The sequence below is a fragment of the Pleurodeles waltl genome, chromosome 11 (genome assembly GCF_031143425.1).
Source record: "Pleurodeles waltl isolate 20211129_DDA chromosome 11, aPleWal1.hap1.20221129, whole genome shotgun sequence".
NCBI lineage: Eukaryota > Metazoa > Chordata > Amphibia > Caudata > Salamandridae > Pleurodeles > Pleurodeles waltl.
In genome coordinates this window covers 523,336,350-523,356,252 of record NC_090450.1, presented here as the reverse complement: position 1 = coordinate 523,356,252, position 19,903 = coordinate 523,336,350, and the positions used below count along the sequence as shown (strand labels likewise).

The window sequence follows — 19,903 nt, the reverse complement described above, 5'->3', positions numbered from 1 at the left end:
ATTAGCAGATGCTTCGTCAGCTGATGAACTCAAATCCGAGCTGTCTTCTACTGTATTAGTTGTTATATTGGGACTGTCCATCATCGTAACTTTGTCTTGTGCTCTAAGTGTATTATATTTGCGAGCAAATGTATAAATTCTGCCTATTTCATAATCTTTCTTGTCTCTATTGAATTTAGAGGCCTTACGGAGCTTAATTTCATCCTCTTTTTTAGTTATACGTTCTTCCATCTTCATTAACAATTGTTGTATTTCTGATGAAGTACCCATTTTTTCTAGTTCTTTAGTAAGAAGTTCAATTTTATGGGTTTGTTCTTCCATACGACGTTTTGATTGAATAATCAAAGTGTCCATCAATTTAACTGAGCATTCAGATGTATGCGCTCTCCATTGTTCTAGAAGATCAGGATCTATATCACCCAGAGTAGGCAATATTAGAATTCTAAGACCTCGTGGCACACGACCATTTTGTATATATTTGGTCAATGAGGTCATTTCCCACCATTTTTTTAATTCTAAAATTCTTGCCTTTTCTAGTTCAGAAATAATGGTGGTTGCTGTGCGTGTAGATAAGTCCTATATGTGGGTGTGGTTTTCCTGGGGGGCTAAACACAGTCCCCGGGGAAACCACACACACGCTGACAAAAGTGATCACTATATATATATATATATATATATATAGACATCTATATATCTATATATAGATATATATATCTATATAGATATATATAGATCTGAATATATTTTTAATAGCTGTATGGTTGTATGGTTTCCTTGGGGGCCATAGTGGCCCCCATGAAAACCATACAACTATTAAAAGAATTATTGCCCCCAGAGGGGGTCGCCCTCCCCACAGGCGACCCCCTGTGAATTTCCTTTTTAGTTTTTTTATTAATAAAAAAAAAAAAAAAACTGGGGGGCACCCCCCAGAGGTAAATCTACATTTAAAAAAAAAATAGTAATGCCCCCGGGAAGCTGGCCCGTTTGCCGAGGGGGCCAAACACCCAAAGCAAAATCCCTGGTGTCTAGTGGGGTTTCCTGGCACTCGATCGCAGCTGTGCTGCGATCGAGTGCCAGGAAACCGGTTCAGGAAGGCTTTGTTTGAAAGGGGCGAACATCGGGAAGGCCCGCTAGATCCCTATATCCCCACCGGAGCAGGAAAACAGATAGTGACGTCACAAAGGGGCAGGTGGGGAGGGTCTCTCAGGGTTTTATTAATTACAACACATCGGAGGATTTTTTAACACCCTCCCTGGTGTCGGCCACTGGTCGTGACCCACACCAGGGAGGTAATGTGGGCATCGGCCAGTGGCCAACACCCCCCTAATGAGGTTAATGTAGCACTGGCCTTGGAAGCAGTTTTAATTAATGACTCTTCCTTGCATAACCAACTGTTTCATCTATACCAAATGACATTATAAGGTACCTGTTTTTTTCTCTTTGGTATGATACAATCCCTGTACATTTTAGGACCGAATATGATCTATATGCAGACTTCTCACATCTTTTATGTGCCTTGTGTTCCCAATTTCACAGTTCAAAGAGTACAAATACTTTGAAATCATCTACAACTGAGTGGGGGATGCTGTTGGTGGACTCTGACGTCAGGCTATGGTAGGCAAACTGCCCGAGTACATAGAGGGGACCCTGAGCATCAGTTTGAGTTGGTGCTAGGCATTTCTAGGGGCTGTCACTTTGAGGTGTCAGAAGGACAGGTGGTAAAGGACCTTGCCTAGGCACACGTCTGTCTTGGGACTTTAGGTGTACCGGCCTTGTGGTGAAAGGCTTGAAGTACACCCAGAAGTTTTGGTTTACCAGGCATATGTACAGCTGTTGGGGCATGAGCAGATTGAGGAGGAAGGCAAGAGTGTAAGCCCATGGGGGACCTGTCAAATTTCACTGATGGATCTTTAGGTTCCCTAGTGGTCACCTGCTTTATTGCTTGGAGACCAGGGAGTTGTCCTAAGCGGATGGGTGTGAGGCAAAGCAGGACCAAGGCCCAGGGTCACTCCCAAGTTGACACCTAGCAACTGAGTCTTCTTGTATGGAGAAATGGCTGGTTCCCATGCGTGGAGTTGCCAAGATGAGTGTGCAGCAGGTTCTACGGGTGGGAGAATACATACCTCCTAAGGCCTGGAGGGAAAAGGATATTTCTAAGGTCAAGGATTGGGCCCTGGTGCTATAGAGGGGAACCAGACCAAAGGTCTGGGGAGACTTTCTGACAGGAGGGTACCCTGAGTTGTGAATGGGCTGTTTTTCCAGCATGGAAATTCAGTCATCCCGCAAGGGTGGTGGTAGCTAAAAACCCCAGCCTGTGTGCTGTGGGTCAAGGTTAGAGGTCCAGTAAGGGGCCTGCAAATGACCTGTGAGGGCACAGTGACCCACTAAGTTAGGTGAACAGGGCTTGCTCCTCTCATCTGAGGGCTGTGACTTCTGCTGCACACAGTTCAATAGCCTCTGCTGCATGCAGAGGCTATTGGAACCTAAGGAGTGAAGGCATGGGAGGTATTCTCCTTAGATGGTTGTGGAGTGGTGCTGGAGGAGTAAGCAAGCTGAGGAGAACACAAGGAGATGGACTGAGAACAGGTCCTGAGTAGGGAGAGGGGCAACAACAAGAAATTAAAAAGAAAAAGAAATCAAGCTCAACAAGAGCATCAGAACTTAAGAGGTTTAGAGGTCAAGGGGCTTGATGAACCCCCCTTTTGGTGGCTGGAGCATGCCATCAGGAGCAAACCGCAACTTCCCCATCTAAACTGTGCCAATGCAGCTTGAGAAACCAAAAGAGGAGGCTTGGTTCCCCGATGTGGGGTAGGGTTGCGGGGTTGGGGGAATAAACTGGCTGGGACCAGATGCACATGCCTCTTATCCCAAAAATGATTTAAATTCCCCAGAGTGGAAAATGGCCTGATAGCTGGGGGTCATTCATGACATCCCCCCCATTATTTCCTTAAGTTGTCCCCCGGGTATCCTATCTCCTGGGGACTAAGGCAGAAATCAGTGTCCATTAGTTTTTGGGGATCGAAGAGAAGGCCATGTTGGGCACTCATCCCACCCCCACCATGTCAATGTCTCGGAGGGGAGCAGCACACCTGCCTTCATCTGTCTGCTCGCATGGACAAGGGCAGGAAAAAGAATGAAGGAGTCAGACCCTTTTCTAGCTCTTCAGAGCCATGCAGGTACAAGGAGTAGTTTGACACACAAGGGGCTCCCTCAAGGCCTTCTAGAGAAAAAACGGGAAAAAAGCAAACAAAGGAGGCAGCCAATCGCATATTAAACACAGAGCTGCCACACATCCGAAAGAGGGCTCACCCTGTAAGGCAATGGGGCTGCTCAGAAAGTCAGTATAACATGTTTTGTGGTGTCCCAGAGTGAGGGCAGGAACACCACCAATGAGTAAAAGTATGGTTTGCAGGAGGCTGGGAGTTAAGCAGCCCCCACAAAAGCCACATATTCAAATCTTGTACGGTACTTTAAGTCTCACAGTTTCTCATATAAATGACCTGGGAAGACCTTTCAGTTGAGTCAAGTCTACGTAATTGAGAAGATAGGGCTTTCAGCCCAAAGGCTCTAGAGTGTGGGAACCCAAGTTGGAAAGTCCTAAGACAGTGTTGCCACATAAAAGCTGATAAAAGACTCCTGCACACATTTATTGGAAATTGGAATGCTTAATTGATAATGACAAATGTAACTTTGAACCAATACATGTGTTGAAGAAGATCATCAAAATGCTTTTTTTTCCAACTAATTTTATTGGATTTTATACAACATTGTGGAAACTTACACCAAAGTGCCCCCTATCCCCAATACAGAAATTGAGTGTCCGCATTCGGCTAGAGTAGCCTAGGTTGGCAACAGTGAAGCCACAGTTTAGCATCTATTATGTCAGTGTGTAGTGCTAGTACCTTGCATACAGAATTAATCACTGCTGGGGGCGGAACAACTAGCCCTTTTTACCCCCTCCTGCTGGTGTGGTGTGTTAATAGAATCTGTGTGTCTTTTAAACCCGTGTGGGAGAGCAGTGCAGCTGACGAGTGTCCGTTGTGTTTTCCCCTGGTGGGCTCTTAGTCAGGTCCCATAGGTCTTTCAACTCACTCTTCATCCTCTGGGGTTTTTTTCAGTACCAGGAGTAGTGATTCCCAAGCCTGCGCGCCATCTAGCATGCCTATTCCCTTATGTGCCTCTTCGCAGAAGGGTCCCTTCACCTTCTGCCCACTTCTCCAGCTCCTTTATCCAGTATGGAAAGAAGCGGCCTGTAGGGTGTTTCCATTTTCTTGTGATTTCCCACTTAGCTAATAATAAGCCCATGTCTTGAAATCTACTGGTGATTTTGTTCTTGGCAGTGTGTGGATACCAGTGCAGCAAGCAGTGAGCGGGTTCGAGTGAAATAGGTTTTTCGATAATATTCGCAAGGCGCTGTATGACCTTTGTCCAATATTGATTAAGAGCAGGACATGACCACATCATGTGCATGAAATACGCCCCCACCTCTCCACAGCGGTAGCAAGCCGCCCCTTTTGTGTGGAAGTATCTATTAAGCCTTTCTGGGTGCAAATGTGACTGTGAAGGCTATAAAAGTTAATGCATTTCTAGAGGTTCTGAGCACCATATCCAATATTCCTCCCATGCTGCTTCCGATATGGTGGTCCCCAAATCTGCCTCCCATTTGTTGCATAGTGTTTCGTTGGGCCTGAGAGTCTCAGCTTGTAAATGTCGATATAGACAGGTAACAGCCTTCACTGTGCCGGCTGCTTTCAGGATGTAAGAACAGCACGCATGAGTTTGTGGTTCAGCATCTCCCATTCCCAAATGCCTGGCATGATTGTCAGTGCTGCCCCGTGGTTCAGGAATTGTCCACCCGAAGATTAAATTCTGTACTGAACGTCTCAAAGGGAGTTAGTATCCCATCCTGGAACAGGTCACCCAACTTAGTTACGCCCAGTGCAGTCCATGCCCCAGACCATTCCAATTCCACCCTCCCCCTTCAATAGTGGCAAGACCTAAAGTGGGAGCTCTGGGGAATATGGCCATTGAATACCCGATTTTTTCATGACTGCTCTCCAGCATTTTCGCATGGTCAGTAAGGACTGTAGGCTTGGTCCAGTGGGGATCGCTCGAGCCTGAGCTTATGTTGGCGGGAGGCGGTGGCCGCACACGACCCCCAGGTGCCCTCCCACTCATGGAGGACACTTCTTCAACCGCCCTCAGTTTTCCTCATTGGACTTCTTCTGCTGTGGGGGAGCCAGCCGCCGCCGCCACCCCCCCTTCTCTGGGATCGTGCACGGCACCTCCCCTTTCCAGCCCACCGATCCCCTTCTGGGCCCAGACAGGGTTGGGATTCTGCCCATGCCCAAGCCTCCTGGGGAGTGTGGAAGAACTGAATGCCTACTGGGGTGATCACTTGGAGCCGGGCAGGATATTGCACTGAACAGTCCACCACTAATTCACACAACTTTTTTTCACTATGTTGAAGGCTGCCCACTGTCTCTGAACTGCCTTCGAAAAATCAGGGAATATTAACACTTGGTTTTCAATCATCAAATTGTCGTTTTGGCGAGCTTGTCGTAGTATATGGTCACGATCTCGAAAGTGTAGCGGTTTTGCCACAACTGTGCCTGGTGGTGCCCACAGAGGGGGAGCTCGGGCCAGCACCTGCTGCGCTCTTTCAAAGGCAAAGAATGGGGAGAGCCCCTCCAGGATTAGTTCTGGAGCAATTCACTTCTCCAGGTACCCCACAAGGTCAGTTTTCTCAGTTTTCTCTGGCAGGCCCACTATACGAATGTTATTGTGGCTGGCTCTATTTTCAGCATCTTCTGCTCTGGCTTCTAGGGCCTTCAACCGCTGTTCCATATCAGTTAGCCAGCTGTTGGCCTCTGTTGCCGCTAGAGCTGTCTCTGACAGTTTCCTTTCAGTCATGGTCACGCGTTCCGCCAAGCATCTATGATCATCTTGGAGTAGTCCCAAGCCTGTGCTCAGGGCGTCTATCTTCTTCTCTAAAGCTTCCCAAAATGCTGTGATTGCTTGCATCACATCTTGAAGTGTGAGAGTACGGAGCATGCTTTTCATGCACAGGTGGGCCCCCTGTGCCTCCATATCAGACTTCTGGTTTCTACTTATCCGATCCTCTGCCGTCACGTCCCGCTTTTTATTAATCTTCCCCATAGTTATAAAGCTTAGCAGTGTCCGACGAGCGCAATATGGAGTACACAACTATTTATGCCAGGCAGCTCCTACTGAGGACGGCAGGCAACCTGCAGTCACTGAGTAGTCACTACTCGACACTTGTTGGATGCGTTTTCTCCACTGTCGAGATTAGCCACATAGGCGTTACAGTTTTTGCCTTATTTATCAAGCTGTGGCGGTGCCAGCCAGGACATGCGGGCTTCCGCGTGTTGATAAGCGGACCTGCGCTGCTGACACTGCAGCACCATTCCCCCCACCCCCAGGCCCCCTTCGTCTTGCCTGTTGAGCACGGTCACCGGGGGGGGGCTGACCCCAGCGCGGGGAGAGCAGGGCCTGGAAAAGTGGCCTGCATGAGGAGCGAACCGGGGGCCCCACTGTGGGAGGAGGCAAAGCGGGGGCCCCGCAGACTGACGGTGGGGGGAGCCCCGATTGCCTCTCCCCCTCCCCGCAACCCTGACAGAGGCTGGTCCGGGGCCAAACCAGGAGGACAGAGTGCAGATAAAAAGGTCAAAGGGGCCCGGACAGCCAGTGAGCCCAGAAACTACATAAGCACGGATTCCACCTTTGGTGCCAGGCATAGAGACCACCTGGGGAGCTGCCCTACCTGCACAGGAGTGCAGTGCCCCGTGGGTGGGGGGAATGGTGCTGCAGTGTCAGCAGCACAGGTCCGCTTATCAACACGCGGAAGCCCACATGTCCTCTGTCGTGCACCCACAGCCACATCCGCTCCTCACCTCCTTCACAGGGGGGACAGGACTCTCAGCGTTGTCCACAAATGCTGGTTCCGGGCCTCAGCGCTCAGGATGGGACCGTACGGTGCACTCTGTGAGCTTCTCGCGGCCACAGTGGCCACCATTTTAGGTTCCCTTATGGCAGTCCGCCTCCGCTGCTTACCGTCTCGCTGGGCACCCCTCTCTTCACACAGGGGACAAGACTCTCAGCACAGTTCAAAGGCACCAATCCTGGGCCTCAGCGCTCAGGATGGGAACCTCTGGCGCTCTCTGTCAGCTTCTTGTGGCTGCGGCGGCCACCATGTTAGATTTCCTCTCGGCGGGCCTGCTACCGCTCATCGTCCCGCTGGGCCCTGCAACGGTCTGCTTCCTCAATTTTGTATTGCCCCGTGGTCCTCTCTGCCCTTATGTGTTGGGCAGAGTCCCCGTGGAGGGCCACACTATGGCCGGATGGTTCGGGTGAGGGCTGGTTCCCCGCAGCTCCGAGGTTCAGTGTCCTACATCGCCAGCCGCCTGGCCACAGCCCCCCCCCCAGATCATTGAAATGCTTTATGGACAATCACAAAGTTAATAGTGTGTAAGCACATGTCATAAAGAATGTATTTGTAAAATAGTATAATTCTTAGTGATTTTAATGGTACTGCATCTGGTTATTATGACACAATTCAACTTTTATTATTATGGTAACCTCTAACAAAGCAAATAGAGCAGTTTTTTTTATAACCACATCCCATTGTATTGTTTCCAGTAAGTTGGGGTATTGTGGTTATAAAGTTCAGTGCTAGCAAAGGGTGTGAACTGTTAGGAGGTTGTCACTATAGATTTTTCCAATTGCCATCATGTATATATTTGTAAATGAGTGTGTGATTTGAGGAGTGAGTGTAATAAACTACTTTTTCTGTTTACAAGTAAAATCACAGGCTAGACGTTGATTGAGTGTTGTTTGCTGTGTACCTGCAAATTGGGCTACTAACCAACAGCATCTCCCCTGAGAAGGCTGTGGGCTGCTCTGCCTTACTAGCATGACAGAGTAAAGTGCTATCAATTGCAACAATGGGGTACTTCCTTCCCAGTAGAAAGAAGGGTGCATACTTATTACATGCGTAGGACTTTTCGTCTCCAACTATTAACACACTTTCTTACAAATACAGTTTCTCACTCCAGGAGTTTTCAGTCTTCTGAAGATTCAACAATGATGTTAGGGAGAACACAATATTGCTTGCCATGGGACGACTAAGCCTTATCCAGAGCTGGTCATGCAACAGACAGAGCAATGTAATGAATGGCAGCCAACCCATTCTGCTACCTTCTTTATTGTGAGTTTTATTGGGGGACAATAAACATAATAATGAGAAATGTACTCTCATTGCAAACAGAAAATTCAACAAGATATGAATGGGTAGTGTGACCTTCTTAATCTTACTTGGTTCCTAAATATTTGAGAATTTAAGAAGAAACTAGAAGCTGAGCCATTAACCTAAACCAATAGTGTACTATAGGAAAAGGGAAGGGGTGACTGTGAAGTGGTATTTTAACTACTATTAGCACCAAAGACCCAGGACATTTAAAGAGGAACTGAGTTGGATTTGTTTTAAATTTCCTCTGGATCACAACATTTAAATTAAATTCGAAAAACACAATAGTAGGGGGTCCTGTTAACCTTCTTTAGGGTGACCAACGGAGTGGTTTGGATGGAGTGTGGAGAGATAGGGGGATCATTTTGACCGAGGTGCACTGTACACCGTTCTAACATGGCAGCGGGGGCATGAACCACAGCCCCGCTATATTATATTTTCACCTTCCTTCAGTTGCCTATACCATCAGAGGAGCAGCAATGCAGCTCCTCTGAAGACCTTAGAAGTTTGCCTAGCAGCCACAACGGGTTATGCAACCGCTCAGCAAACTTTTCTTTTTTTTTAAAGCAAAACTGAGAAAACACCTCTTCTCAACATATCACAGCATTTCTTGCTGGCATTACATGTAAAAGTGGAACTCGCTTAGCTGAAAATTCAAATCTATTTTACTGAGCACATTTTTGCGACTACCGTTTAATGTTTGATTTACAATTCCACCACCACGTGGGGCTTAGTACTGCTGCAAATTCAAATCCATTTTAGGAAAATGTACCTCCTATTTCCTTATGCTCCTGTCAATCTAGTCCACTTCTTGTAGTGGTTTTCCTTGTCAGGCAAGTTCAAATGAGTGACAGCGTCTTTTCCATCATCACTACATGGTTATGGAACAATCTACCTCTTGCTCTCTGAGAAGTTGTTAACCATGGATCATTATGTATATTTTTCAAATCATATCTATTTTGCTAGATGAGGAGTCACACTGCACCATTAGCCACACTGCACCATTAGAGACTGAGAAGGGTCTTATATCATACTTGGTAATCCTAATGTGAGATACCAGCACCGGAGCGACTGTCACGCTTTATAAATACCATAATCACTCATTCTTAATCACTGTATATTTCCAATTTCCTCCCCATAAGCAAAGAGCATGCCTTACCCAGCAGCAATCCTTCATATTGACATAGGATACGTTCTAGAACAGTGGTTCCCAACCTGTGGTCCGGGAACCACTGGGGGCCCACAAAGCCTCCTCAGGGGGTCCGCAACTGCTTACAAAAATTAAATATTATTAACAGATTAATAAAGTGTGTATAAATAAAGTGGTTAAATGTACAATTGAACATTTTAAAACATACTGTAAATGTCAAGGAATTTGAAATTGGACGCTAAAAATTAAATTAGTATCCTCAGATTGATTTGTGGGAGCAGTGCAGGTGCATCAAACAGAGTATAGTATGGAAGATGTGTGGCTTCAATTAAATTTAGAAAATCTCCAACCTTCCTATTAAAATTAAAAAATATTTTTTCATTTATATTTGTTTGCAAATTAAATAAATTGTGTTGTCATTTGCGTACGTTTGATGAAATGCTTGTTTCTGTTTTTTGTGTGTATTGTTTTACGGTTCAAATCATCGACAGTGGTTAGGCAGGGCTCCCCCGCTTCCAGCAATGACTCAGAGGAGTGGGGGGGTCTCTGGATTCCAATAATGATTCAGTGGGGGTCCCCGGGTTCAAGTAATGATAAAGTGGGAGTCCACAGAAGTCAAGAAGTTGGGAACCACTTTTCTAGAAAAATACTGCTTGTGTCCCCAAGCATGCACCAAGCCACAAAGTAGTTTGTTCAAATAACATCAGTAATACAACCTACAACTTACAAAATATGTTGTATTTCAATACTTTCTGTGTGTTTTGCTCTTGTTCTCTAGCTGTTACAATTACATTACAAATCTTATGATATCTGTGTGAGATCATAAAACCAGAAAATGCACTGACAATGCCGTTTGGCCTTTCTCAGGTATATGCACTGAATCCGCACTTGAACAGGCATGTTTTCAATAAGCAACCAAAGAAAGAAACAGCCGACATTTTCAATCGATGTTTAAGTGTATTTAAAGATTAAAGAACCACAATGACTAAAGTGGCAACAGAGGACACATGCTCAAAATATAATCTGAATGGGGTTTGCGCCAAGGAGGACACAGTAAGCTGACATCTAAATGCAATTAAGATAAATAAAGCATTATTCTTGTGTGACACATAAGTGCTGAAGGAACATTACGCCATTGGTCTGCCCACATACAACTTTAAGGACTCCAGTTAAACTAGTTGAATAGTACAAAGCTTTACATGAGGGGGTAGTTGCTGCTTTATGAAAACGGAAAAGTATTCAATCAAATTTGACAGTCTGGCATTCAATCCAAGGAAAAACGTAGTATTGATATACAAAAATAGTTTTACCAATCGTTCTAATTGTCAAGGCAAATGGCAAAGAACCCCAAAACAAGAAAAAAAAAAACATTCGGACAAAATCCAAGCTTGTGCCTGCTCCAGCAGAAAATGTCATCACTTACAATCAGGCCCAAGAGACATTTTTGTTAGGCTAGTCTACAAATGCGTCCGTGTGGCCAACTTTCTATGCAGACTGACCTTACACCTAAAGGCAATGCTGGAACAAATGATGAAGCAAAGAAAACACAATAAACTTACAGTGTGAAATTGAAATAATAGCGGCTAAGTGTTCACAGGCACACATAACTTCAATATCCCTGTTATGTTAAGAAGAATGTGCTAAGCTGTCTAGGCGGCTTACTGGCAGGGAACTAGGGGCCAGATGTAGTAAAGAAGCATTTTGCGAGTTGCAAATAGCGAGTCTTAGCGACTCGCTATTTGCAACTCGCAAAATGTTATGCAGAACGGTGTCTCAGACACCGTCTGCGAGTCGGTATGGGGTCGCAATGACCCACCTCATTAATATTAATGAGGTGGGTCGCAAATTGCGGCCCCATACCGACTATGGGCACTCGCAAACATGGAGGCCTGCTGTAGTCAGCAGACCTCCGTGTTCGTGACTGCTTTAAATAAAGCAGTTTTTTTTTTTTTAAGTGTAGCCCGTTTTCCTTAAAGGAAAACGAGCTGCACTTAAAAAAAAAAAACGAAACCTTTAGTTTCGGTATTTTTTCAGGGCAGGGAGTGGTCCCTTGGACCACTCCCTGCCCTGAAAAAATGTTTTTGGGTCCAGTCACAAACTGGAAGGGGTCCCATGGGGACCCCTTCCAATTTGCGAGTGGGTTACCATCCACTTGAAGTGGATGGTAACTGCAACACCATTTGCGACCGCATATGCGGTCGCAAATGGTATTGCATACAACTAGGAATCGCAAATAGGAAGGGAACACCCCTTCCTATTTGCGATTCTGAAATGCATTTTGCGAGTCGGTCCGACTCGCAGAATGCATTTCTGCATAGGAAAATGCGATTTGCAACTCGCAAACAGCAGTTTTTGCCGTTTGCGAGTTGCAAATCCTTTCCTACATCTGGCCCTAGGTGAGTTAAACTCTCGCTGCTGAGAAATGCAATAAGCTGAAAGTGATGATCTCGGATGAGAATCCAGGAATGACAAAGTCAGCTTTACACCCCTCCGAGATCGGGAAATTTAGGTAAACGTTATAAGACCTGGTACTTGCAGGGCTTAGGAATAATAGAAGAGCGCTATTAAGTGTTATATAAAAACTAGATCAATTTTGAATGGGTACAGCATTAAACATTATATCTACCAATGTTCAACATATGAGCAACCAATATGTAACCTTAGCACAATCCCAAATTCCATTAATTACACTGGCTCTTGAAGCACAGATGGATAAAAGATTTGTCACATCTTGTCAAGTTAAAGAGGCATAAAACACTGAATAATACATGCCCAACACCCAACAAACCAATCCGATTTAAAGGCACACTGCGGACCCTAGCAGGATGCCATAGTCACAGTTAAATTTTACACATACATCAAAACCAGACAGCATACATACAAGACCATCAGATGATATTCACCAGAATTCGTAAAGATATCCAACTATCACACCAAACAATATTAACTTCTACGACATACAACCAAACATATAAACAAAATAACAATTGCACTGACACTGGTGATGAGTTTACTCTAAAACCAAAAAGCTGACCCAGTATTGTGACAGAATTATCAAAACCATGCTATGGAGATACCTGAGGGAGACAGCACCAGGGTCGGACTGGCCTTTATGGCAATCAGGCAGTGCCAGAAGTGCTAGTATGACAGGTCAGAGTGTGGGTTGTCTTTTTGGATATTTGTGGGCCTGTTTTAAGGTCTAGTGAGACGGTTTTTACTGTGGATTTATCTGAATTTAAAACAAACATTGTTTGCAACAAGTGTACAACCATGCAGTCTCCATGCCTCGCAAAACACTTAGGGCCACATGTAGAAAGCATTTTTGAAGTCGTGCGACTAGAAACATGCTTTTTGGGATGTACAAAGTTAAAATTGATATTTGGTAACTTGGGTTTTGCGATTCGGTATTAGGAAGGGGTGTGTTCAGGGCGTCCCTTCCTAATACTGAATCTGAAATGTATGTATGATTGTTTTGTGACCATAAATACACTCGCAAAGCAATCGCAGTTAGCACCAATTTCAAATTGGTGATAACCTATTCCCAAAGGGGAAGGGGCCGCCAGGGACCCCTTCCTTTTTCTGTATGGCAGCGAAAATGTTTTTTTAAGAGCAGGCAGTGAAACGTTTCCTTGTTTTCTTTTTAAACGAATCCTGTTTTCCTTTAAGGAAAACGGGCTTTGTAAAAAATAGATTGCTTTACTTAAAAGCAATCATAGAGCTGGTGGTCTGCTGATTTGTGCGATTCCCAGTGGGTTGCAAATTGCGACCTACCTCATTAATATTAATAAGGTAGGTCTAGTTGAAACCCACCGGAAATCGCATAAGAAACTCACTGGAGTTTCTTACATTTGTAAATGCAATTTCCTAATCGCGATTCACATGGAATCGCAATTAGGAAATCGCAGTTTCAAATGTTTGTACATGTGGCCCTTAGTGTCTTTAAGATATCAAAAACACTCAGATTTGCAAATGTGCATCACTCTTTACTGATTATTTAATTCACTAATGAGGGCCACTTTTATTTTGGTGCCCGGGCCAATTTTCGTCGCAGTCTGACCCTGGACACCACCGTGGGGTGATGCTAATAAGAAATGTGCACCATGATACAATTACAATAAATATTTGCAAAGTATTAACTTGATTACAAATCTTCTATTAATGACTAAGGTACCGCAATTTACATGAAATAAGGACAGGTACTTAACATATTGTAACTGCAAAGGCATAAACAACTCCAAATGCTACTTATTTTGAAACTTGATTTTTCCAAAAAACAACTAATGGAGTAGAGGGAAATTGAAAGCATAGGCTGCCTTTAACCTCAAAATGTGATTGCATCTACAGCCTCTGTTCTTGTAGTTTCATTTCTGGATTGGGGTACCATTGAGTCCTCTTCAGCAGTCGTGCACAGTAAATGACCCTTCGCTAGTCTTCTTTTTAGACACATGACAATACAACCCAAGGAAGTCTGTATTTCGTTGTGTGGTTTACTAGTTATATGAGTGAATGCTATGAGTGTATTGTGCTGCTCCCATTAGTCACCACCTTAACCTGGGAGCTTCTGTGTTGTTAAATGATGGTTAATTTACCTTTTATCTATCAAGATTTGGAGTGTGATCATGCTCTATAAGACCATGCTCAATATGACCATCACTGTGTATTGTGTTTTAGGCTTACACGTCACGAGGCTAAAGGTTACATGAATCATACTTGCCTGAGAACATCATCATGTGTTGAAAATTCCACGGAATCTTGTTTTTCCGGCCTAAGTTTAGGATAAAAGAAAGTGGATATATGTTGCAGGCTCGTGCAACAAAGATGGCAGCCTGTTAAGTATAATTGTTAAGAAAAAACATATGAGAAGAGAATACTTTCACATTGCATCAACATCTCTTGCATGTACAAGAAACAATCATTGGATGTCGTGTTCATTTTTTACTGGGATTCAAATCCAGCAGGAAATAGGAGATTTATAGATTTTAAGGCTCCAAGCATAGTAATTTTGTTCTTTTCTTGATTACTAAAATCTGAAAAACATGATCAATACCCGAGTTATACTGTTCTCCTTTAGTTGCCCATACACTGATCATTACTCTAGTGGTGCCATTTTGGACTACTGACTCTTTCTGACCTTAACATTGCCTAACCTTTAGTACTTTGTCGAATTGCTGTTGCCAAATATTGACCCTTCTTATATTTTGTATTATGTTAAACCCTTAATACCTTGCTGAAGGAAAGTCGGTCTATCTGTCATTAAGATGTGGTACTTCGATCTACATTTACTACAGAACCTAGTAAATCGCCATAATAGTACATTTGGATGTGGGGGCTATGCTTCGCTCCAGAACTCAATGTGTTAGCCAAATGAAACAGCCATTACAAAGTCGAAACGATTTTATGGATTATATAAAAAGCAAGATTAAGCTTTTAAAAATTACAGTATTTCCCGAAGGGACTCAATACAGCCTCATATTAGGAACATTAAAAATAGAAAAAGGAGATCAATTTGAAACTTTTTTCGAACTGTATCATTTTGTTCAAGAATAATAAAACACAGGTGCTACACATTGCAGAAAACAATATTAGACAATTCAAAACCAAACAAAAAGGGGGGAGGAATAGCAAAAAGGGCCAAATTCTCCATAATAAGCAGATGGCTGCAAATAAATACATCACATCAGAGCGACACAGCCTTGGCATAGGACAGCCTACACATGTACAAAGTACCAGATGTGGAAGGAAGTTTCAGTCTGTATCTTCGTGTTCCCCTGCAGGGTCCGTTGTTAAAAGATAATCTCTAAGTGGCTGCCATATCTCCTTAGGCCTGGAAGTTACAGGCTGTAGGGAAGCAGAAATTTCACTAGTGGTATCACACAGTACGAAATATCACGCAGCCAAGAGGGAACAGTGGGGTGTGTACTTCTACCCCAATTGAACGCCAACTGCAGCTTGGCCAGAAGTAAAGCAATGGCATTGAAACACTGTAGTCCAGAAGGTATGGGTTTAGCTTAACCCTGTAGGACTGTCAGTGGGTCTGGGTTGAGTGTTTGTTCTATCATGAGAGACAACGTAGAATAAATCTCCCCCCAATCTGATTTGATCACTGCACAATTCCATGATAAATTAGCAAATTCTGCTTGCTTCATTTTACGTTTAGGGCAGTGATGTGGTCTAGAGGGGTCAAGTTTAGCTACAGCCTTAGGGGTTGTATACGCTTGGTGAAGGTATTTATTGTGTAGCAATTTGTGATGATGGTTGTTGGTGATGAGTTTAGTTTGTGTACGGCAGTCATACAAGGATTTTTCTGGGATGGAGTTCTGACTTTTCCGTGCCAGTAGGCCCCAGATGCAGAGAGATGTCGTAGAGTTTGAACATTAACCAGCAGCCATCTGGAGTGTAAATTACTAAAGAAATTCTTAGAGAGGATAAAAAACTTAGGTTCCTCAGGGTATGCAGGTAGGGTATCGGCTAGCATGCTGCACAAATGGATGGATTTAAGACTATTGCTATGAGTTGAACCTCCCCATTCCGCCATAGTAGAGCGGGCCTTAAGGGTACCATTAACAAACAGCACTCAGCTGACGTGAGCACTGTCCTAAACGCTGCAGAGTAAGTGGAAGCCATGCATTATTTAGGAGGGGTGTATGCGGAGAGAATAAGGTGTCCCAACCCAAATAGCATAAAAGTCTGGACCAGGCCCAACAGGTGTTAGATAGAGTCTGTATTTCGGCAGGGTTCCGCAGTAGCCCCTGAGGAAGTATGGAAGAAAGAGAGGGATTGGGCACGTGAGATCTTTTGGGTTTGAGATACCGTAATCTGGCAACTTGATGGCACGATTAATAAGCAAATTGTGAATTTGCCACTAAGTAGTATAACTGTGGGTCAGGAATCCCAAGTCACCACGATCGTAGGGGGCGTGTCAATGTAACCCACCATATATGGGGTTGGCAACCAGCCAATATAAGCTGCGTTTGCAGCCCACACAGTGTAGCAAAAAAGCTATTGGTTACAGCAATGGGGAGATTTAAAAAAAGGTCTAGAAATTGCAGAAGAACTACCATTTTGACGCTAGCAATGTGCTCGGCCATCACCACTGACAATTTAATCCAATATTCTATCTGAGTCGTAAGATTATCTATAGCAGGGCCATAGTTGCGACATATCACCTTGGATCTATCCCTGTGCAAACAATGCCTAAAAACAGAGGGAATCCATGCACCACTGCAAGTGATACTCAAGGTTTCAAGGTGCAGTGCTTCCGTGAGAGGTAGTAGCTCTGATTTTTTCTAATTGATTGGCCGACCAGAAAACGTCTCAAAGCATATCACCTCTCGAATAAAGGGGGAAAGATTGGTAGGTGGGTAGCGGACAAATAATATTTCATCCGCCTATAGTGAGGCTAATAATGTACCATGGTGAAATCTAAGGCCCCTCTCCAAGTGTCTTTCTTGAAGATGTCTGTCTAGGGGTCCATTGCGATAAAAAATAGAAGGGGTGAGAGCGGACTGCCCTGTCCGGTACCTCTTGTTAGTGGAAGGGACTCGGAAAGTGTGCCATTTATTTTAAGGTGCATCAGGGGAGATTTATAAAGTAACATAGTGAGCTTTCTGAAGCCATTGAGAATTCCCAATTTAGTTAATGTGGTGTGAAGGAATGACCATTCAAGTGAGTCAAGCTCTTTTTCAGCATCTAATAGGGCAACCACTGCAGGGATAGTGGAGGAGATCTGATTTACTACTGCAAAGAGAGTGCAAAGCTTGATTGAAGTGGAGCGGTGTGGGACAAATCTGGGTTGCATGGAAGAAATTATATGTTCCATTAATAGGGAGAGGCGTGTAGCTATTAGTTTGGCCAGTATTTTCTAATCATGATTTAGGAGTGATAGTGGTCTATTGGAGGTGCATAGTTGAAGAGACTTGTTGGGTTTGAGTAGAAGAATAATGACAGCTTTGCGCTGTGTGGGGGGAAGTATGTCCAGCTCAAGAGATTCAGCATAAACCTCCAACAGATGTGGGATCAAAATGGGTTTATACACTTAGCAGAAGTTTTGTGTCAAACCTTCCAACCCGGGGGCCCTAGAGAAACTTGGGCCATCAATGGTCTGCAATATTTCCTCACAGGTGATGGGAACAGCTAGGAATTGCTTATGGCCAGACTCAAGACAAACCATGGCTATCTTGGATAAACATTTGGCCAAGGTGGAGTCACTGTCGTCTACACAGGATGTGTACAGCTGTTCGTAGTATGTCATAAACTCGTCTATAATGGGTGCACTGTCGGTAGTGATCATGTCATCTGTCTGCAGGAGGTCAGTCACATATGTGGCATGATATGATGGTCGTAGGAGTCGAGCCAATGTACATCCGGACATTCACCTTCACCATATCTACATGCTTAGGCATACTTGTCAAGATATGTCACCTCACACGCAGCAAGGTCTTGAAACTCCTGAATGAGTGTGGATCTGTTATGCAGAGGTGTGGCATTTGTAGCAGACATGTCCATTATATCAATATCGTGCAGTTTTCCCTCTACTTTAGCTAGGTCATTTCTAATACTGAGAAGGATCCCTGCGTGTTTAACAATACATATATCTCAAATATAGGCCTTGAAGGCCTCCCAGAGAGTTGAGTGTTTCTGTACAGTCCCAGTATTAGCTGCAAAATATTAGTTTATGGCATCTCAGACTTCCATGCGGAAAACCTTGTCGTGTATTGCATTCTCAGGGAAGTGCCAGCGCCTGATCAAGGGAGTTTGACATGGAGATATGTAGTGCTGTTGTTATGGAGGCATGATCCGAGAGAGTGCAGGGTTGGTGTGCAATATCAGTGAGCCGTAATCCCGCTCAGTGAGACAGATACCAATCATTGATACAAGGCCAAGCGTTGTGTGGGGCAGAGTAAAAGGTATAATCCCTCTCTTGTGAATGTCGAAAGCGCCACACATCAGTGAGTTGAAAAGTGTCAAGAAGGTCAGTCAGTGCCTGTAGTGTATGTGGCTTACAATTGTTGCAGAGCCAGTGGATTCGAGACTAATTCAGCATGTGATATTAAAATTGCCGCTCAGGAAGACATAGTCGGTCTCATACCGAAGAATAAGTTACTTACCCTCGGTAACGCTTTTTCTGGTGGATACAGTAACTACCTGTGGATTCCTCACCAAAAGAATTCTCCCCTCGCGCCAGCCTTCGACGGAAATTTCTTCTAGCTCTGCACGTTGACGATGACGTCACAATCGCCCGACTCCACGCGACGCCACATGACGTCATCCAGGCAATAAGAAGCCCTCGTCGACGTGCAAACGTCAGTTTTCACCATTTTTTACATGCCCTAGAGGCGAACAGGTTAACCTAAAGAGCACACATTCATCTAGAATAGATGAAAATAAAACATTTAATATAAAACTCAATATAAATCACAGGTATGAATGCTCTAATTCGAGATAGAAGTAAATATATATATGTATAATTCCAGTCCAAAATGTCCTTTTCACTATCTTAATTTGCAAAAGAAAAGTATATACAATGAATACAACTGTATGCATGAAAAAACTATATACATATATACAAGATCAAGGATGCGCACCTAAAGAGATCTTGGTTTGACCACTCAGGCAACGGGGAGGTGGGTGGGACTGTGGGGAATCCACAGGTAGTTACTGTATCCAGCAGAAAAAGCGTTACTGAAGGTAAGTAACTTATTCTTCTGATGGATTCACCTACCTGTGGATTCCTCACCAAAAGAATAGAGTCCCCAAGCAGTATAACTTCCGGTGGTGGGTGCTCGAATGGTCAAACCAAGAAATCCTGCAGCACCGAGCGAGCAAAATGGCCATCCCTCCTGACCTCAGAGTCCAAACAGTAATGCTTGGCAAAAGTATGGAGGGATGCCCAGGTCGCTGCCCTGCAGATGTCAGCCACAGGAACACCTCTAGCCAAAGCCGATGAAGCTGCTTTGGCCCTGGTGGAATGGGCACAAAGCCCCACAGGTGGATCTCTCTTCGCCAAAGAATAGCAGATCTTAATACACAGAATGACCCACCTGGATAGCGTTCTCTTGTGGACCGCTCTACCTTTCCTCTTCCCCACGTATCCAACGAAGAACTGTTCATCCTGTCTGAACTCTTTCGTCCTGGCGACGTAGAAGCTCAGCGCTCTTCGTGGATCCAGCCGGTGGAGCCTCTCTTCCTCCTTGGATGGGTGAGGTGGAGGGTAAAAGGAAGAGAGTGTAATTGACTGCCCCAGGTGAAAGGGTGTAACAACCTTCGGTAGGAAAGCCGCCTTGGTCTTCAACACCACTTTGTCCTTGAAGAAGGAAAGGAATGGGGTTTCTACAGTTAGAGCCTGAAGCTCACTAACCCTTCTGGCAGATGTTATTGCCACCAGGAAAACAGTTTTAAATACTAGGAATCGTAAAGAACAAGAGTGCATGGGTTCAAACGGGGCCCCCATAAGAAAAGTTAAAACCAAATTAAGATCCCACTGAGGC

At 44.4% G+C, this 19,903-nt stretch overlaps 1 protein-coding gene across 1 annotated transcript in view; it reads right to left on the bottom strand.

Moving 5' to 3' along the window:
• The window catches only part of SLC9A9 (solute carrier family 9 member A9), a 2,563,562-nt gene that overhangs the window by 1,109,900 nt on the left and 1,433,759 nt on the right, over window positions 1-19,903 (bottom strand). Inside the window, exon 11 of the mRNA XM_069213904.1 lies at window positions 14,131-14,242. Coding sequence (XP_069070005.1) covers window positions 14,131-14,242 — 112 coding nt within the window. The remainder of the gene's footprint in view (window positions 1-14,130; window positions 14,243-19,903) is intronic.